The following is a 19,947-nucleotide window of genomic DNA, read 5'->3' on the forward strand; positions in this document are numbered from 1 at the left end:
AAAAAAAAAAAAACACGCCTTTCAGAATGTGGAGACAAAAAAATAATTTTTTTTTTAAAATACTTTGTTATGTAAAACAACCAACCAAAAATATATTTTTTTTAAAGTTATCATATTTGGTATTGTCGCATCCGTAACAACCTGCTCTATAAAAATACCACATGATCTAATCTGTCAGATGAATGTTGTAAATAACAAAAAATAAACTGCCAAAACAGCTATTTTTTGTTACCTTGCCTCACAAAAAGTGTTATAGAGCAACCAAAAATCATATGTACTCTAATATAGTGCCCAAAAAAACTGCCACCTTATTCCATAGTTTTCAAAATGGGGTAACTTTTTGGGAGTTTCTACTCTAGGGGGTGCATCAGAGGGGCTTCAAATGGGACATGGTGTCAAAAAAACCAGTCCAGCAAAATCTGCCTTCCAAAAACCGTATGATGTTCCTTTCCTTCTTTCTTTTGGGTGGTTTTTATTATGTAAGCCTCACAAAGTGAATTCAGACCTGAACTGGTCCTTAAAAAGTGGGTTTTGGAAATTTTCTGATATTGGTAAATTTGGCATTTTTTTAAAAATAAAAATGTTTTTTTGACTCAATTTTACCACTGTCATGAAGTACAATATGTGACGAGGAAACAAACTCAGAATGGCTTGGATAAGTAAAAGCGTTTTAAAGTTATCACCACATAAAGTGACATGTCAGATTTGCAAAAAATGGCCTGGTCCTTAAGGTGAAAAATGGCAGGGTCCTGAAGGGGTTAATTTTTTTCTGCTTAGCAAAGGTTAACAGCCAAACTAAAATCAATATTTATTACCTCGATTCTGTAGTTTACAGAAACACCCCATATGTGGTCATAAACTGCCATATGGTTTTTGGAGGGCAGATTTTACTGGGATAAATTTAACTTGCCATGTCACATTTGAAGACTCCCTGATGCACCCCTAGAGTAGAAACTCCAAAAAAAGGGACTCCATTTTGGAAACTACGGGATAAGGTGGCAGTTTTGTTCGTATTTTTTTATGGTACAGATTATTTTTGGTTGCTCTATATTACACTTTTTGTGAGGCAAAGTAACAAAAAAAAAAATGCATTTTTTGGGGGGGGGGCGACTGTCTTATGTAGGAGTTCATTTTTTTCGGTATGAGGACAGTTTGATTAGTGCTATTTTAGGGTGCTTATGACTTTTTGATCACTTGCCATTACACTTTGTGATGTAAGGCGACAAAAAAAATTGCATTTTTGACACTTTTTTTTACGGTGTTCACCTGAGGTGTTAAGTCATGTGATATTTTTTTATAGAGCAGGTAGTTACGGAAGTGTATACTTTTATTTAAGTTTTACACAATAACAGCATTTTTGAAACAAAAGAAAAATCAAGCAAATTTAGAACATGCTGCGATTTTCACGCAAAGCACAAGTGATGCGTAAAAACCAACGCACATGTACACAGCCCCATTGAAATTAATGGGTCCAGATTCCGTGCGGGCGCAATGTGTTCGCATTACGCATTGCACCCCGCGCGGAATACTCGCTTGTCTGCAAGGGGCCTAAAAGTGCTGCCCTGAGTTAAATGTCTGACTGCTGGCACACTCAGCAGCAGGTTGTATGTGTAAGACTACAAGCCCCAGCTGTACAATGACACTGCTTATACACACAGGATCTTCGCCCTACCTGTTCTTGTGCAATGTTCTGCAGAACTCCTCCAGTCTGTCAATGCTGTGTCTGCAGGAGGGAAAATGCTGTGCCCAGCATTTGTCTCTTCACTGCCTGCAGCTGCTCAGCAAAGCCTCCAGCCCTGAGTCTGTGCTGCTGATGGTGAAGGTAGAAAGGGTTAAACTTTCCAGTGGGGATGAGGGGGAAATAGGAGAAAGGAGCCGCTGCAGATAAAGTGAATTGTAAACACCTTATGTGTCCTCAGTTACAAACATACAAAAAAATAACTCGGACAACCCCTTTAATTTATTTATTTTATGTCTGATCTGAGGTCCAATTATCAATGGGGTCTAATTTAGGGGTGTGATCATAGTTCTGATGGGGCTCGGATAATGAATAGGGGTGTGATCTGAAGTCTGATTAGGATTGATAGTCTGATTTGGGGGTCTAATCTGAGGTCTGATGAGGAATGAGGGTCTGATTATTCCTAAACACATCACTGCGAAGGCAGACATGTTCCCCTATACAAGTATCATAAAAGCCAGTCTTCGGTGAGATGCAGTGAATGCAGAAGTAGCAGCATCTGACATGGCAGCTATTATTAGATGTAGCTACTATGTCTATTACAGTCCAGACATATCCCTTGGAGCAGTAAGCATTGCCTTACACCAGGGAAAACCCTGTTGGGGATTCCACTGAAAGCCACAGAGCGTCCTGTGCATGACAGGACAGTAGATGCCATTTACAGCAACCGGGCAGAACATCAGTAATGTTTGCAGGTCTGCCACTCATTTTTTTAAGTTAAGCAGGATACAAGTCATTAGCTGTACCATTGGTTACTACACGTCCAACATCCAATGCATATTGTCACTTTGGATAAACAGTATTTTACTACAGAACGACTGCAGCCTCATAATACAATAACTTACAGACTACAGATTCAGGAATCTACTGCCGAGCAAGCGTCTGTCAACTGAGGCTCTCAATTTTAAGTCATTTGTCGCCATGGCAACACTGCACTGCCAAAATGACATGTATGCCGTACAACTGAATGTCATCCTTCCTTATATGCTGTTGACATGAGACTTCAAGGGAAACTGTTCCCAATCCAGGGAATCCGTGCAGATGGGGCTCATAAGTATTTGCTAGCAACCCCTAGCAGGGAATATAATGTACACTTTATTATACATTCCTGCTACGAGCGCCATCAAAATGCAGTAGAGTACTTGTATTGTGCAAGACTTCTCAATGATATTTCACCCCGAGAATCTTTATAAAGTAATTCCACGAAGTGCAGCTATTTAAGGGGTTTAATATAAAAAACAAAAACAAAAAACAAACACATAGTACTCACCTGCTCCATCAGCCACAGACACTCAATGTAAGGGTGCTTAAGTTTGCACCCTGCTGCTCCATTCAAACAGAAAAAAAGTGGCTAGTTGCCCCATTTCCAGTGATCCGTGGTGGCCCCCAGCAATCAGACAATTTATCACCTACAGTGTGCATTTGGAAAGTCCTCAGAACCTTTCACTTTTAAACATTTTGTTATGTTGCATAAAAAAATGAATAAAATAAAAAGTCATCAAGTTTCTCCTCTCAGTGTGCACTCAACACCTAGTAATGAGAAAAATGCAAATAATTTTAGAAATGTTTGCAAGGCTCTGGGGTCTCCCATTTCTCTTGATCATCTTTGAGATGTTTCTACACCTTGGAGTACACCTGTTTTAAATTCAGTTGATTGGACATGATTTGGAAAGACAAAACCTGTCTATATAAGGTCTCCCAGTTGGCAATGCATATCAAAGCAAATACCAAGCCTTGAGGAAGTAAAAAGTACCCGTAGAGCTCAGACTCAGGATTGTGTGTAGACACAGATCTAGAAAAGGAGAGAAAATTTCTACAGCACTGCAAAATTTTCTGCAATTCTTAAATGGAATAGGTTTGGAACAACCAAGACCCATCCTAGACCTGGCCGCCCAACTAAACTAAGTAATCAGGATAGAAGGACCTTCGTAAAAGAGGTGACCCAAGAACCCAACGGTCACTGTGGCTGAGCTCCAAAGATCCTGTGTGTAGATGGGTGAAATTTCCAGAAGGTCAACCATCACTGCAGCACTACAAAAATGTGGGCTTTGTGGCAGAGCTGATAGAAAAAAGCCTCTCCTCAGTAGAAGACACAATAAAGCCCACCTAGAGTTGGTAAAAAACCCCTGGTTCGATGAAACCAAGACTGGACTTTTGGGCCTCAATTCTATGCGTCATGTCCGGAGGAAACCAGATACTGCTCATCAACAGTCCATTACCAATCATACAGAGAAGTATGGTGGTGGCAGCATCATGCTGTTGGGGGCGTTTTCAGCAGCTGGGACAGAAAGACTGGTCAGAGACGCGGGAAAGCTAAATAGAGCAAAGTACAGAGATATTCTTAATGAAAAACTGATGTAGAGTGCTCTGAACAACAAACTGGGCCGAAGGTTCACCTTCCAAGACAATGAACCTAAGAATAGCCAAGAGTGGGTAGTAGCTCAGGGACAAGTCTGTGAATGTCCTTGAGTGGTCCAGCCAGAACCCTAACTTGAACCCAAACATCTCTGGAGAGAAAATAGGTGTCCACAGACATTCCCCAATAAACCTGACAAAGCTTGAGAGAATCTGCAGAGAAGAATGGCCAAATCCAGGTGTGCAAACCGTGTGGCATCACACCAAAGAAGACTGGAGGCTGTAATAACTGCCAAAGGTGCTTCAACTGAGTACTGAGCAACGTTTTAAATTTTCCTTTTCAAAAAGTTAGCAATGATTTCTAAACATTCTGATTTCATTTTGTCATCATAGTGTATTTAGTGCAGAATGATGGGGGAAACATTTTTTATTTTAGAACAAGGCCAGAACATAAAATGCGAAAAAAAAGTCAAAGGGTCTGAAGACTTTCCAAATGCATTGTATCCTGTGGAGAGGTTTTATATATGGAGAAAACTCTTCAATTAAAACAAATCTCTGCCATGAGTGGGTGCAGACTGTGAAGTACTACAGAGACCTGCACTGTAGCGTTGTAAGTACTAAAAACTACAACCACTATTGGCATAAGCTTGAAGGGTCAGTGAGTTTTCAGAAAACTTTTCAATTGTCAGAGAAACATCAACATTTTTGATCGCTAGGAGTCCGAGTGCTGAGACCTCCACCAATCAAAGCATTTGATATGTCAAAATCCACAAGTGAACCAGGGATTTAGCCGGCCAAAAGATCTGAGATTTATATGTCCTTCATACTAGTCATTGGTGGGAGTCCCACTGCATGAACATGTACAAATGTCATCTTCTGTAATGAAGTTTCCTATTTTAAAGTAGTATTTGCTAAAAATTGGCATTTTAAAATAATATCGATTGCTGAAAACAGGTCACATTTTACAACAGACTCCACCAACCCAGTTCTGAGAGATGCGCTTACATCTTTTTGCATCTATCCACAGTAAAGCGCAATCTCAAGGGGTTATCCCATGAAAAGTATTACTATGCAGTAGGGGTGGGCGATATGGCCTAAAATCTATATTGTGATATAATTTTAAGCATGTGCGATATATTCTATATTTCTAAATTTTATTTTATTATAACTATTAGCCTCCTTAGGGGCTAGAACCCTTGTCCTACTAATCCTAATAGAGCTGTATAAGGGTGAATAGGACTTCACACTCTCCCTGCTGCTCTGTGCATAGTACACACAGCAGCAGGGAGCAGACTATGGCAGCCAGGGCTTCGAGCCCCAGGATTACACTGCTGGGGCTCCGATCAGAAGCTACCACCCTGGGGCCACTGCCACCAACGATATAATCGTGTGGAGGGGGGTGGGGCCGCAATTAATGTAACACTTCGAAAAGGGGGAGTAGAAGGAAGGGGCTGTGGCCACTGCGCCACCAATGAATATAGTTAATATGCCCGAATACAAACCTAGCTACCTGCATATGCCGGCCATATCCCAAATATGGCCTCTATTACTGCGCGCAGTGATCTGCCGCAATTAATTACGGCAGATCACGGTGCACAGTAATAGAGGCCAGGTATGGGATATAGCCGGCATATGCAGGCTACGTTTGTATTCAGTCCCTCCCCATCTCCTCTCTGTTCTCATTGGTGGCGCAGTGGCCACTGTCCCTCCCCCTCCTAGTCTGTTCTCACTGGTGGTCAGCGCAGCATCACACAGTGGGGAGGTGACTCCCTCCTTCTCCACTGTGCCGGCTCAGCAGAACATGGTGAGTGCCGAGAGCGGCGCATGCCATTTTCTACTGTGATATGGCGATATAAACTAAATCTCTATCGTTGCCCAGATTTATATAGTTTATATCGCATATCGTCTATATCGCCCACCCCTACTATGCAGTGACTAGGACATGTCAAATTTAGTATTGAAACATACATACAATAAAAATATTTTTAGGTCTTTATGTATGTTACATTTTCAGCTCTGGTAGCACCCCCTGCCGTTTTTCCGGTGGCAAAAATTCGTCCAGCTACCCCTGCATTCAATGTCGGACCGACATATGTAGTAGCTTTCCTTCCTCCTCTAAGTGCTGGTCTAGTGATCACAAAATGAAGCAGGTGAAGCGGCCCAGACACATTTCCTTCACTCCTTTCTAAATGTATAGAAATATATGGCTCTCTCATTATACAGTGGAGAAAAAAAAATAAAAAATAGGGGGAGTGGGGACTATTTACTAGTGGAACTGCTTGGACTGTGGAAGACCAGAGCACTTCGAAATTGGGGAGCTTAAGCAAGAGCTGACTGCACTGCACTTTGGGGAGATCACCAGAGGATCATCAGATGGGACAAGCTGCTGCCCGCCTACAGAAAATGAAGTGATCAGAGCTGCAGACTGGTGAGTAAAGAAGATAAAGGTGAAATTTACAAATATAGTTAAAGTAATAGCAAGGATTACCCCAGATATGTTTTCCATAATTTGTGAGATAAACCCTTTTATGGTATGTTTGCACAGAGGTTTTTAATGGTGTGTTTTGCTGTAAAATTACCAGCACAGGAAATAAAAAATGCAGGACAATAGCCTTTTAGGCAGCTTTTTGGGGGTATCTAGGTTCATATAAAAAGCTGCCTGTTGAAGACTGTCTATATATTTTGAGCTATGCTTACATCTTTGTGTCCATCCACATTTTCGGTGAGAAAAAAAAAAAAAAACAGCTAGAAAAGCCATAAAAAACATGTAGCATAGATAAAAATGTAAGCTTTCTATGACATTTTTTTAAGGAACAAAAATGCTAGATCATATGTAGGGGCCCTTAATAAGGTAGTGCTATAGATAAAAGCATGTGAACATTAAAAGGGTACTTGTGCATGCCATGGGGTTCCGTAATTGAGCCCTGCTCAGGGGTTAATGAGCTAGGTGCAATCACAACCAACAATGTCAGGTGGATGCAACATACTTTTCTTTTCCTTCTTTTCTTTCTCTTCATCATTTTCTCCAGCCCCAAGTAAAGTGAATATAATTCCAGTTTGAGAATTCACTCCAATTGCAGTGACAACCATTTTTCCCGATCCTTCCATAACATGTGTACCTTTAAAACAGAAAAAAAGCTGTCAAAACAAAGATGGCTTTAAGCCATACGTACATCAGCCTCATCTTATCTGTTCATACATGTTTAACATTTCCACACATTCATGAGCACAGCTGGGCAGAAAACCTAAGCGCTTTCTACCTGCTCAGTACTGGGTGGATGAAGGGGAAAACATCTGGCCTAACGGCACATGGCACAACTGACCCTTTCATACACAATGGTCGGAGAAACAGGACCGACTACCTGACTAAATCCTTTCCTTCAACTTGACTAACCATCAATGTTCTTGTTTTGTAGGGATCGCAATAACGGTTTATGGGCACACACTGTTCTACATGAAGAGGCAGGCTAAACAAAGACATAGCAGATATTTTCCACTGGGGATTTTGCTGAAAGTCTAAAGTCTGAACCGTGCTCTAAATCCTTAACGATTTCTTCCTGACTTGGCCTCAAACAGAATTTGTCACCAGACTATTAACTCCTTACTGACCAAGCGTTTTTCTTCCATTTTCATCGTCGCATTCCAAGAGCTATAGCTTTTTTATTTTTATAGCTTTATGATTTATTTATTTTTTGCGAACAAGTTGTAGCTTTTAATGGTGCCATTTTGGGGTACACACAACTTTGATTAACTTTCATTAACTCTTTCTGGGAAGGAGATGGGAAAAAAGCAATACTGCCACTGCGTTTTTACGTTCTAAATTTTATGGCATTCATTAAATTGGTATAAATAACATATCTTTATTCTCTGGGTCAGTACGATTCCAGTGATCCCAAATACATATGGTTAGGGTACTTTCACACTTGCAGCAGGACGGATCCGACAGGCTGTTCACCATGTCTGATCCGTCCTGCGGCTATTTCGCCGTGCCCGCGGACCGCCGCTCCATCCCAGCACAGAGAAAGGCCGCTGGACTAAAATTACTGCATGTCAGGCTTTTTAGTCCGGCGGCTTTCTCCGTGCACCGCCGTGCTGCGCCGGAGCTCCGCCCCCGTCCCCATTATAGTCAATGGGGACGGAGCGGCGGTCCGCGGGCACGGCGAAATAGCCACAGGACGGATCCGACATAGTGAACAGCCTGTCGGATCCGTCCTGCCGCAAGTGTGAAACTAGCCTTATATAGTTTTTACATTTTACAGCTTTTTCTTAAATAAACCCCCCCCCCCTTTTTTTTTTTAAAGAAAAAACTTTTTGCATTGCCGCTTCCCAAGACCCATAACTTTTTTTTTTTTCTTTCTATGGAGTTGTTGTGTAAAGGCTTGATTTTTGCAGGAAGACTTGTATTTTTCATTGGTATCATTGTGGAGTAAATGGCGCTTTTTGATCGCTTCTTATTAAGTTTCTTCGGTGGCAACTAAGAATAAATTAGCAATTCTGTCTTATTTTTTACTGCGATAATTTTTTTTTTTTTTAACCACTTAGTCCCACAAGGGGACTATAACAGACAGCTTTTTGATTGCTTTTAAAATGCAATGCACTATTCCTATAGTACATTGCATTTTAAATGGCAATGCTATTCCAATATTGACCAGCAGACTGTGCAGCCTGCTGGAAATTACTGAAGGCTGGTCTGGGGCCTACATCAGGCAGCCTCCACACACAGACACCCCGCGATCGCATTTGGCGAGTGCCGATGGGAGACAGATACCAAAATTTTGATTCGGTTTTAATACCATAAAGTATTGCGATACTCGATACCACGCGGAAAAAAATGATTAACATTTTTATACAGGAGGTGGGTGCGGCGCCTGAGGGGTTAACTGCTGCTGATTGCAGCTGCCCGCCGGAACCCGCCTCCTGGATTTGTATTAAATGTTTACTTTCATTGGTGGCGCAGTGTGCCCACCCCTCTCTCCTCATTGGTGGCAGCAGCACAGGGGAAAGGGAGAGAGTGCTTCCTTTTCCCCTGTGCTGCTGAGAACACGGAGGGAGCTGAGAGCAGCGTGTTCCATGTTCCCGGATACTAGACTGCGCAATAGCGAAGTCTAGTATCGAAAAAAGGCAAATTCCAGTATCGAGGTCAATACCAGACAAAAGTATTGATGGGGTACTGAAAATTCGATACCCGAAACAACCCTAGTCAGCAATTTACAGGCGGTGGGCGCCATTGCCTGCGGCATGTAAAGTGTTAAACAGCCTGGATCGGCACTCCAGCCAAGTAGGGCTGCAAGGCCCCTTAGTGACCGCCTTAACATGTATGGGTGGTCACTAAGGAGTTAAAGACCACACTATTTCATAAGCGTTAGCTGAGCGTACCCATTATATTTTTGTATCTCAATCATTTATATAAAGCAGCTAAATATTTACGGTAGTTACCTTTTTACTTCAAATATCCCCAAAAAAAAAAACTATTTCGAAACCTGGTGGGAATGTTTAGGAAGGAAAGCCATACTGATAGGGAACTTAGATTGTGAGCCCTATTGGGGACAGCTGATGCTAATGTCTGTAAAAGCGCTGTGGAATATAGAAGCGCTATAAAAGTGCATAAAATAAATAAAATGGGCAGCAAGTCCGTAACTCACAAAAGGAAGAAAAAAAACAAACAAAAACAAAAAAAACAAAAACAAACAAAAAAAAAAAAAAAAAAAAAAACTGTTCTTCCTATTTTTAGGGTTCTTTCACACTAGCATCGCTGGATTCCGGCAGGCAGATCTGGCAATCTGTATGCAAATTACCATTTGTAGACTGATCCGTCTCACAAATGTATTGCAATACCGGATTAGTCTCTCCAGTTGTCATCCAGAAAGACAGATCCAGTATTTATCTTTTTCAGATTTTTAAAGGGCCGGATGCGGCATGTGTTCTGGAATTTTGGGCGGATTACCCTCTATTCAGAATGCATTAGGATAAAACTGATCTGTTTTTTTTTTTCCCGGTATTGAGCCCCTAGGACGGAACTCAATACCGGAAAAGAAAAACGCTAGTGTGAAAGTACCCTTAATAGGAGGAGAGGAACAAGGCGCTGTTGAATTCCAGCATGCCCAATCTTACTTTACAGTGTCATCTGCCTTGGGGGAAAGGGAGTTCTGAGGACACCACACACACTAAAAAAGTGGTTCAGCCCAAATTTGCCTAAGGTATAGAGCTACCATGGGGTTTATCATCAGTATTTTTAAATACTGTATGTTAAATAGTTTAAAACGAGGTACAAATAGGATGCCCTAACAGAACAGATCTAGTAAATGTCATTTTACCCTTAAAAACAGACCCCAGAATGTGATCGATACATGGCTTCTAATCTGCTAGTGTAGGTCTCATCACTTCTAGGGCTAATGCTCAGTTTAAAGGCTCATGCACACTTTTTTCTATTTTTTTTAAACAATATAACATCCGTATTGCATTAATTTTTTGTGCGGATCCTGTTTTTGTCCACAAAACAGACAAGAATAAAACATGTATTTTTTTTGTGGAACGGACATGCGGCCACGGAATGCACACTCATCGTTTCCATTTTTTTTAAAGCCCCATTGAAATAAATGGTTCTGTGAAAGGACCTGTAAAAAAAAAAAAAAAAAAAATCTGAAGAAAAATACATTTGTGTGCATGAGCCTTAAGCCTGAACCATGCAACCCTTCTTTTCCAGTTTCCTTGTTCTTTAAGAAGCAGAAGAGCCCCTTGTAGGTGTTCTCTTCCTGTAATTTCTTCCATTTGATAACTTTTTCTTCTTATTTCCCCCCCCCCCCCCCCCAATCAAGAATCAAGAAGCACGCCACCGTTTGTATTACAGCTTGGCAGGTTAGGGTACTTTCACACTAGTGGTTTTCTTTTCCGGCATAGATTCCGTCACAGGGGCTCTATACCGGAAAAGAACTGATGAGGCATATCCCCATGCATTCTGAATGGAGAGTAATCCGTTCAGGATGCATCAGGATGTCTTCAGTTCAGTCGTTTTGACTGATCAGGCAAAAGATAAAACTGCAGCATGCTACGGTTTTATCTCAGGCAAAAAAAAACTGAAGACATGCCTGAATGCCGGATCCGGCATTTTATCCCATAGGAATGTATTAGTGCCGGATCCGGCATTCAAAATACCGGCATGCCGGATCCATCCTTCCGGCCTGCGCACAACTGAAATACAAGGGGGAATACAAGACGGATCCGTCTGTCTGCATGACAAGCGGAGAGACGGATCCCTTCTTGCAAAGCATTTGTGAGACGTATCCGCATCCGGATCAGTCTCACAAATGCCTTCAGTCACATCAAAATCGGGGGATCCGGCGGGCAGTTACGACGACGGAACTGCCCGCCGGATCACACTGCCGCAAGTGTGAAAGTAGCCTTAATAAGTTTGGTCCTTGTATGTTCAAAAAGAATCCTTAGCCTTTCATAGCATTAAACCTTTTGACGGCTGGAAAGTGGTGCGTGTGTTACGACCTATCACTAATCAATAACGGGTGGCAGAGTATCTGCGTGTGGACTGTGAGTGTGATTTTTGCACAATCTGCAATCCAAGCTGAAGGCAAGTACAAGATTAGGAGAGTATAAATAGGTTATCCTATGGCTGTAATGGGAAAGTGTGTACTTGGCAAAACAAAAAAAACTGTCTTACTGAGACACATACATAAAGCAAATGAGCTTCATAGAAATAGGCCATCTTAGGGCTCCTATGTAATAAAAGAAAAAGGGAGAATGGGTAACCTACCAGAAAGCAGCAGAAGGTCCTTCTCCAGTGTCTTCTTAACATGATCAGATTCTCCAGTTAACGAACTCTCATCAATCTTAAGATCATTCCCCTGAATAAGAACTCCATCAGCAGGCAACAGATCACCTAGAGTACAGTACATAAATGAAACCTAGGACACAGAACAGGTCACATCACGAGTCAATGCAATAGGTGCACTTACCATATTTGATTTGTGCAATGTCTCCAACAACGATATCAGCCACTGGGATCTGGATAACTTGACCTCCCCGCAGGACTGTAAATTTTTGCTCTTGTTCAATTCGGTTTTGCAGTCCTCTGAACTGTTTTTCTTTACTCCAGTCATTGAAAGCAGTTACCAACACCACACATACAACGGACACAAGGATCGCAACTCCTTCAATCCAACCTGCTTCACCTCCTTCCTCCTCTATAGCACCAGTGGATGCTCCACACACTGAAACAGAAAAAGGGGTTCACTCAATCTGTATACAGTAATGTGGTCAGCCCTCCTAAAGAACAGGCTCAGCAATTTCACGCACACATGTGGGACATCTGGGATCCCCGATGATCAGCTGTTTGAGAAGGCACCTGTGTTCCTGGGAGCACCACAGCCTTTTCGCAGCATACCAAGCTCAGTGCCGTACATTGTATAGCGGCCGTGCTAGGTATTGCACCCAGCTCAATTCACTTGAATGGGGCTGATCTGCTCCTGGGCCACATGACACATGAATGTGTCGCCACTGGCATAGGAAAAACTGAGAGAAGACCACTGAGCTCACAGGCGTGGCGGCTCCTTCTCAATCTGCTGATCAGCGAGGTTCCCAGGAGTCCGACCCCCACTGATCAGATACTGATAACCTATCCAAGGGATAGCATACAAACACATGTTGACGGCAGCACATCCAGAAGTGAACTTTATTCACAGTGGGTCCAGGAAAAAATGTGCAATAACTGCAATAAAGTGCAACGTTTCGACTACATAGTAGTCTTTATCAAGCATAACATGAAGTGAGCTCAAAAAAGCTTATCTAGCATTAGAGGAGGTACAATGTATGCTACATAAGCTTTTTTGATCTCACTTCATGTTATGCTCGATAAAGACTACTATGTAGTCGAAACGTTGCACTTTATTGGAGTTATTGCACATTTTTTCCTGGACCCACTGTGAATAAAGTTCACTTCTGGATGTGCTGCCATCAACTTCTGTTTGTATGCTGATCGGATGACCAAGGTGGATCTGGGGTCGTGGATGGGCTGATGCATTCTAGTTAGAGTCTACGTGGTATTTAAGTGCTGCTCTGAATGTAGTATTTGCTATCCAAGGGATAGGTCATCAGTAAAGAAAAAGTCTCAGAAAGCCCCTTTAAAATCATCAACATGACACACACACACACACACACTAACTATATATATATATATATATATATATATAGATATATATATATATATATATATATATCTATCTATATCTATCTATCTCTATATCTATATCTATCTATCTCTCTATATCTATATATATATATCTATCTCTATATATATATATATATATATATATCTATCTCTCTATATATATATATATATCTATATATATATATATCTATATATATATATCTATATCTCTATCTCTATCCACATATACATACATATATATACATACACACATACATTTTTATATAAAAATCGGTGCGCATCAGAAAACTGAATTATATAAAAACTTGCCTTAGGGCTCTTTCACACTTGCGTTGTCCAGATCCGTCGTGTACTCTATTTGCCGGGAATTACACGCCGGATCCGGAAAAACACAAGTGAACTGAAAGCATTTGAAGACGGATCAGTCTTCAAAATGCGTTCAGTGTTACTATGGCACCCAGGACGCTATTAAAGTCCTGGTTGCCATAGTAGGAGCGGGGCTAGCAGTATACTTACCGTCCGTGCGGCTCCCGGGGCGCTCCAGAGTGACGTCAGAGCGCCCCATGCGCATGGGTGACGTGATCCATGCGATCACGTCACCCATGCGCGTGGGGCGCCCTGACGTCACTCTGAAGCACCCCGGGAGCCGCACGGACAGTAAGTATACTGCTCCCCCGCTTCCCACTACACTTTACCATGGCTGCCAGGACTTTAGCGTCCTGGCAGCCATGGTAACCATTCAGAAAAAGCTAAACGTCGGATCCGGTAATGCGCCGAAACAACGTTTAGCTTAAGGCCGGATCCCGAGTAATTCCTTTCAATGGGCATTAATTCCGGATCCGGCCTTGCGGCAAGTGTTCAGGATTTTTGGCCGGAGCAAAAAGCGCAGCATGCTGCGGTATTTTCTCCGGCCATAAAAACGTTCCGGTCCTGAACTGAAGACATCCTGAACGGATTTTCTCTCCATTCAGAATGCATGGGGATAATCCTGATCAGGATTCTTCCGGCATAGAGCCCCGACGACGGAACTCTATGCCGGAACAGAACAATGCAAGTGTGAAAGAACCCTTAGAGCGCAAGCTGCACTACCCAGTTCTAAAGTACGACTGGAAATAACATGAGCAACCATATGACTTTCGCGTCACAGATGGTCAAGCACACCACCATATGCAATGCCTAATGTTCACTAAATTGGCATGGTCACCCTTCCTCTTTTCCGTTTCAGCGTGACAAGGTCTCAAAATGTCAATGTCTGAAAAATAACTATAATAACCTTGTTGGGAGATACAGATAAAGTCTAAATATCATACAGGTTGCATATCATGCACAATACATGTCTGCATTTACACAGCTGTATTGCCAACATAACCGTAGACCCACCTGACCGCTGCAGCAAATCTTGTGCCGTGTACCTCTGAGGCTGGTTAAGGTCTCAATGCTGTATATATCTATCAAGTAAACAAATCTCTCTGGGGAAGACTGGAGCAGTAGTGCTGGAAACAGCGGGGGTGATCTATTAGGAGTATAGCTTTTTACATAATCACATTCAGTGGTTTTGGCCTCCTTTTCCACTCAGACAACTGCTTAAAAGGGGTTGCTCAGTGTCAGGATATTGATGACCTGTCCTCAGGAGAGGTCATCAATATCAGATCGTTGAGGATCTGACTCCTGAAACCCCTGCCAATCAGCTGGTTGAAGGGGTCACAGCACTTGTGCAAGCACTGCGCTCTCTTCAGAGCTTACCTGCATGCACCTCCCTCGTAGAGACGATGCAGTGTAATTACACCTCTCTTCAGTTCCCTTGAATGGGAGAAGAAGCAGTAATTACCCTGCCACTGAGATGATGTGCAGGTAAACTTTGAAGAGGACGCAGCGCTAACACAAGTGCAGCAATCTCTTCAAACAGTCACTCCGCATTATGTACGTTCTGCATACCTTATCACTTAGGCCTAGTTCACACTTCAGTTATTTCCATCAGTTAGGGCTTGTTCACACGACCGTGTGAAGCTCGTGCTGTGGACCGCAAATTGCTGTCCGCAATGCTCGGGCACCGACCGTGGCCCAGCCGCATGGGGATCGCGGACCCATTCACTTGAATGGGTCCGCGATCCGTTCGTTCCGCAAAAAGATAGAACTTGCTCTATCTTTTTGCGGTGCGGAGGCATGGAACGGAACCCCAGAAAGCACTCCGTAGTGTTTCGTTCCGTGCTTCTGTTCCGCATCTCCAGATTTGTGGACCCATTGAAGAGAATGGGTCCGCATCAGTGATGCGGAATGCACACGGAACGGTGCCCGTGTATTGCAGAAGCTAAATGGCAACAGGCAGCACACATTCGTGTGAATGACCCCTTATTGTGAGCCAAAACCAGGTTCGGATCAAAAACACAGAACAGGAGGAAATCTTTCCATTATACCTAATCTCTGAGTAGGCTTCACTACCGGTTTTGGCTCACAATAAGGGTCCATTAACACGTCCATAGTTCTGGGTTTGCATCCGTTCCGCAATTTTGCAGAACCGGTGCGGACCCATTCATTTCAACTGGACCACAAAAGATGCTGACAGCACACTGCGTGATTTCTGCATCTGTAGTTCAGTTCTGTGGCCCCGCAAAAAAGATAGAGCGTGTTCTATTCATGTCAGCAATCGCGGACAAGAATAGGCATTTCTATTATAGGGCCAGCCATGTGCGGTAACACTTACGGACGTGTGAATGGACCCAAACTGATGGAAATAACTGACCAAATAACTGTAGTGTGAACTAGGCCTAAATGATAAGGTATGCAGGACGTATGTGCAGTGATTGTACATCGCTCAGCCGGACTCCCTCAGATCAAAAATGATGCAGAACCCCTTTAAAAGTGCGGATGATGCCACTGGGGTCTAAAGATATTTCAAAGTAGGCAGACCATGTACAAAGGGAAGCCAGGCATCACGGGCTACAAGTTGGTCACCAATACTATAGAATAATGCAGCCAAGTTATTTATACTAAATTTAATTATAATTTCATAAAAAGTATCCGTTCAATAAAAAATGAATATACACATCACTAATAAAATAAGACACTTAAATATTGAAATGTATACAAATTACATAAGATTAAAAATCCTCAAGAAAAAAAAAAATCCTTGAACTTCTAGCACTAGTTCTAGCAGATTTATCCATTTCACCAGATGTACTGTAATTTCATTTTACGATGGACCCACCACTGAGAACATTACTACAGCATCAAGCAGAATCCAGTGCCACTGTTTCATTAATACTCACATTCATTATCCGAACCAGGGGGACGGTAAAAAGAAAGGACTAGAGAGATTATGGCTGCTATTTCTAATATAATTAATGTTACATCCTGTAGTGCTTCCCATACTAACTGAAGAAATGTTTTTGGCTTTTTAGGAGGTATAAGATTCTTTCCAAATACTTCTTGCCTCCTTTCAAGGTCTGCCAGACTTCCACTCAAACCTGCGGAGAAAAATACAGAATAGGTACAAATTAGAAGCAAACCTTGGAACAAATGAAAACGGCACAAAGGGCTTGAAGTGTAGGAACCGAAAGCCCCGCAAACTGTTACCATGAACATCAGAGAATTTACAGGACTAACACCAGTATCTAAACCCCCCAGACGTTGAATCCCAAACTGCAGTACATTGACACCTGGACCAGGAGTGATCCAAATCACACGGAGAAACTTAAAATTCAGAACCAGGTTCTCAGGAAAGTCCTGGATAAAAAGGAACAGCCGGGAGCCATGTTAAAGCACTAACTCTTTTTGATTTAAAGGGTACATTAAAGGGGTGTCCTAGTAACTAAAAGTTAGCTTCTATCCACTGGAAAGGAGATAATTAACTTAACGGCGAGGAGACTGGGGATAACTTATTTACTGACTGCCCCTATAAAGGGGTTATGAAATGACTGATGTATAGTACATGACAATAGCCTTCTAAGATGACTAGAACCAGTCCTGGACCTCACATGGGTCTTGAGTTCTCCAAATTCATTGCTCTGCGAGATTTATATCAAGCTGGCAGCTCAGGGGAGGTGTCCTTTCTGTGGCAGCTCAGGGGAGGTGTCCTTTCTGTGGCAGCTCAGGGGAGGTGTCCTTTCTGTGGCAGCTCTCTCCCTTTAACTAACTACCAAGCTTCTAACAGAACATATGGCGGGCAGCAGTTAAAAGTGTAAGCTGTGCATGTTCAACTAGCTCAGGAAGACAAACAAAAATAAGGAAAAGAACTACCAGCAGGTGGCGCTATACAAATACATTTTATTGAATAACTCACTGGCTATACTAACTTTTTAATTGTATACAATTATTCAGATCCAGGTACTGGTTTGAAAAATGTAGAATGTGTTTCGGGACACAACCCCTTTAATGCTTTGTTCACACAGGGTAAATCTGCTCCATGCAAACAAGCACGGCATTTCCGATGGATCGACACCATACTTATTAAGACTTTGATCTTAGATTTTCACCTTTTGTAATGGCAAGTTTTTCCTACAATGTGTTGCAGATTTTCGGCTTGGAGAACGCAGCGGACTAGCAGTAGCACAGATCCGGCAGGCTGTTCACCCGCTGGAACAGCCTGCCGCTAATGTTAAAGTAGCCTTAGCCAAGTGTGAACATTTGTCCTAAAACTACCCCAAGGTCAACAAAAAATAGGCACAAGCAAGCAGAATTATGGGTGGGGAGCAGATCAGATATGGATTGTAATAACTCAAGTGGAAAGAAACTAATAGGAAAGAAAATATAAATGGCCCACATTTCCCTTGGTGTGCTTAAACATCATATTAAGGCCTCATGCACACAACCGTTCCGCAAAAAACGGAAGCCGTGTGTGCCTTCCGCAATTTTGCGGAACGGGAGGCCCATTGTAGAAATGCCTATTCTTGTCCGCAAAACAGACAAGAATAGGACATGTTATATTTTTTGCGGGGCTATGGAACAGTGCAACAGATGCAGATAGCACACGGAGTGCTGTCGGCATATTTTGGCGGCCCCATTGAGGTGAATGGGTCCGCACCCGTGCTGCACAAACTGCGGCTCGGATGCGGACCCGAAAAACGGTCGTGTGCATGAGGCCTAAAACATATGGCTACATGTAATGTATTGGGCATGGACATCAACAGGGAATAAATAAATATGACATTTCAAATCTGTCACCACTTCGAAGAATTTACTGATACGCATATTAATAAGAAATCTATCCATTTTATTGAATGCATTCTGGTTTTGGAGAGGTTTCACTAGCATGTACATAAATCTACAATATCCCCCATTATGCAACAACATATGCCAGCCGGGCAGCAGGATAGAGGTGGTCCATGTCTAGACTGATGTAAAGTGCAGGCTACAACTGCTGCAAAGGGCAACAGCCACCTGCAAAGAAACAGTGGACATGACCACTTTGGCTCCTCTCATAGGCAAGACGAGTGTACAATGAAGATACTCAGATAGGACAGGTCATCAATATCAGATCAGTAGGACATCCAGCTCGTGGACCCGAATCCAACTGGCTGTTTAAATGGGCCATGGCACTTGTGTGAGCCACTAAATACAGACAGGAAGATGGCTCTACGTAAAGAATCAGGCGCTGCAGCACCTCCAGCAGGGGAGCCGAGAGTTGGACCCCCATCAATCTGATATTAAAGGCCTAGCGAAAGGCCATCAATAGCCAGAACCTGGAAAATAATCATGAAAAAGTAAAAGTATAAGAAAGAACTGAGTGACAGAATGGTAGAGAGGGAGAGAACCCTACCTGCAAGGGTTTACAGTCTACAAGGACAGGGGGAAGAAGCTGCTCAGATGGCATGACACCCGCAGCAGGGACATCGTAGGCTTTTCTCAAGAGGGGAGTTTTCAGGTTGCCTTTGAAGGTTTCGAAGGTGGAGGAGCATCTGATGTGTTGGTGCAGTGCATTCCAGTATACAAGAAAAGTAGGGGTATTCTGGCTGTAACAGGTTATCCTCAATCGAATAGTTATCCCGTATCATGTAGATAAGTTGTTACAACTGGAATACCCCTTTACAGATGGTTGTGACCACCAGGGCGGCAAAATCCACATGATACCTGTCCTGTGTGGACATTATGTATACATTTACTGTAAGGTTAAGTGAGCACTACGGTGGTCAAGAGGTAGAAAAGAACAGCAATTGCCAAGGAAACCATAAACATAGGGGGGAATTTATCATCATCCCCCACGCCAGTTTTCTGACTGACTTTTTCCACACCACTCACGCAACTTTTTTTTTTGCCAAAAGCAGAACACAGTACAGTAAATGCGTAGCTGACGAGCGGGCCAGTAGGCTGGCTGCTACGATTTTGCATACACAGCAGCCCATGAAACTATGAGGAGAATTGGGAGAGGCAAAAAGTGCTCTGCTCCCAAAAACCAAAAGGACTGAAAACGGAGTATGCGGTTTAGGCTACATGCACACAACCACAAACTGCGGATCCGCATACACGGTTGCCACCTGTGTGCGTTCCTTAATTTACAGAACGGACTGCCCATTATAGAAATGCCTATTCTTGCTGTCCACATCATTTGCGGATCCATTGAAGTGAATGGGTCCACACCAGTTCCGCAAAAAATGTGGCTCATCAACGGTAGTGTGCACAAGGACATTCTTTTTACAATATATTTTGTGCTGTTTTGGCCAATAAGAGCACGCATCTGTCCCCT

The 19,947-nt window shown here is 42.7% G+C and overlaps 1 protein-coding gene across 5 annotated transcripts in view; it reads right to left on the bottom strand.

Annotated features, from left to right (window-relative positions):
* The window catches only part of ATP2B1 (ATPase plasma membrane Ca2+ transporting 1), a 103,115-nt gene that overhangs the window by 31,332 nt on the left and 51,836 nt on the right, over positions 1-19,947 (bottom strand). For all 5 annotated transcript variants that reach the window (XM_044280503.1, XM_044280506.1, XM_044280502.1 and 2 more), the window contains exons 3-6: positions 16,535-16,732; positions 12,058-12,312; positions 11,856-11,981; positions 7,081-7,212 (exon numbers count right to left, since the gene is read on the bottom strand). In XM_044280503.1, the coding sequence (XP_044136438.1) occupies positions 7,081-7,212; positions 11,856-11,981; positions 12,058-12,312; positions 16,535-16,732 (711 nt within the window). The remainder of the gene's footprint in view (positions 1-7,080; positions 7,213-11,855; positions 11,982-12,057; positions 12,313-16,534; positions 16,733-19,947) is intronic.

The sequence above is a fragment of the Bufo gargarizans genome, chromosome 2 (genome assembly GCF_014858855.1).
Source record: "Bufo gargarizans isolate SCDJY-AF-19 chromosome 2, ASM1485885v1, whole genome shotgun sequence".
NCBI classification, from domain to species: Eukaryota; Metazoa; Chordata; class Amphibia; order Anura; family Bufonidae; genus Bufo; species Bufo gargarizans.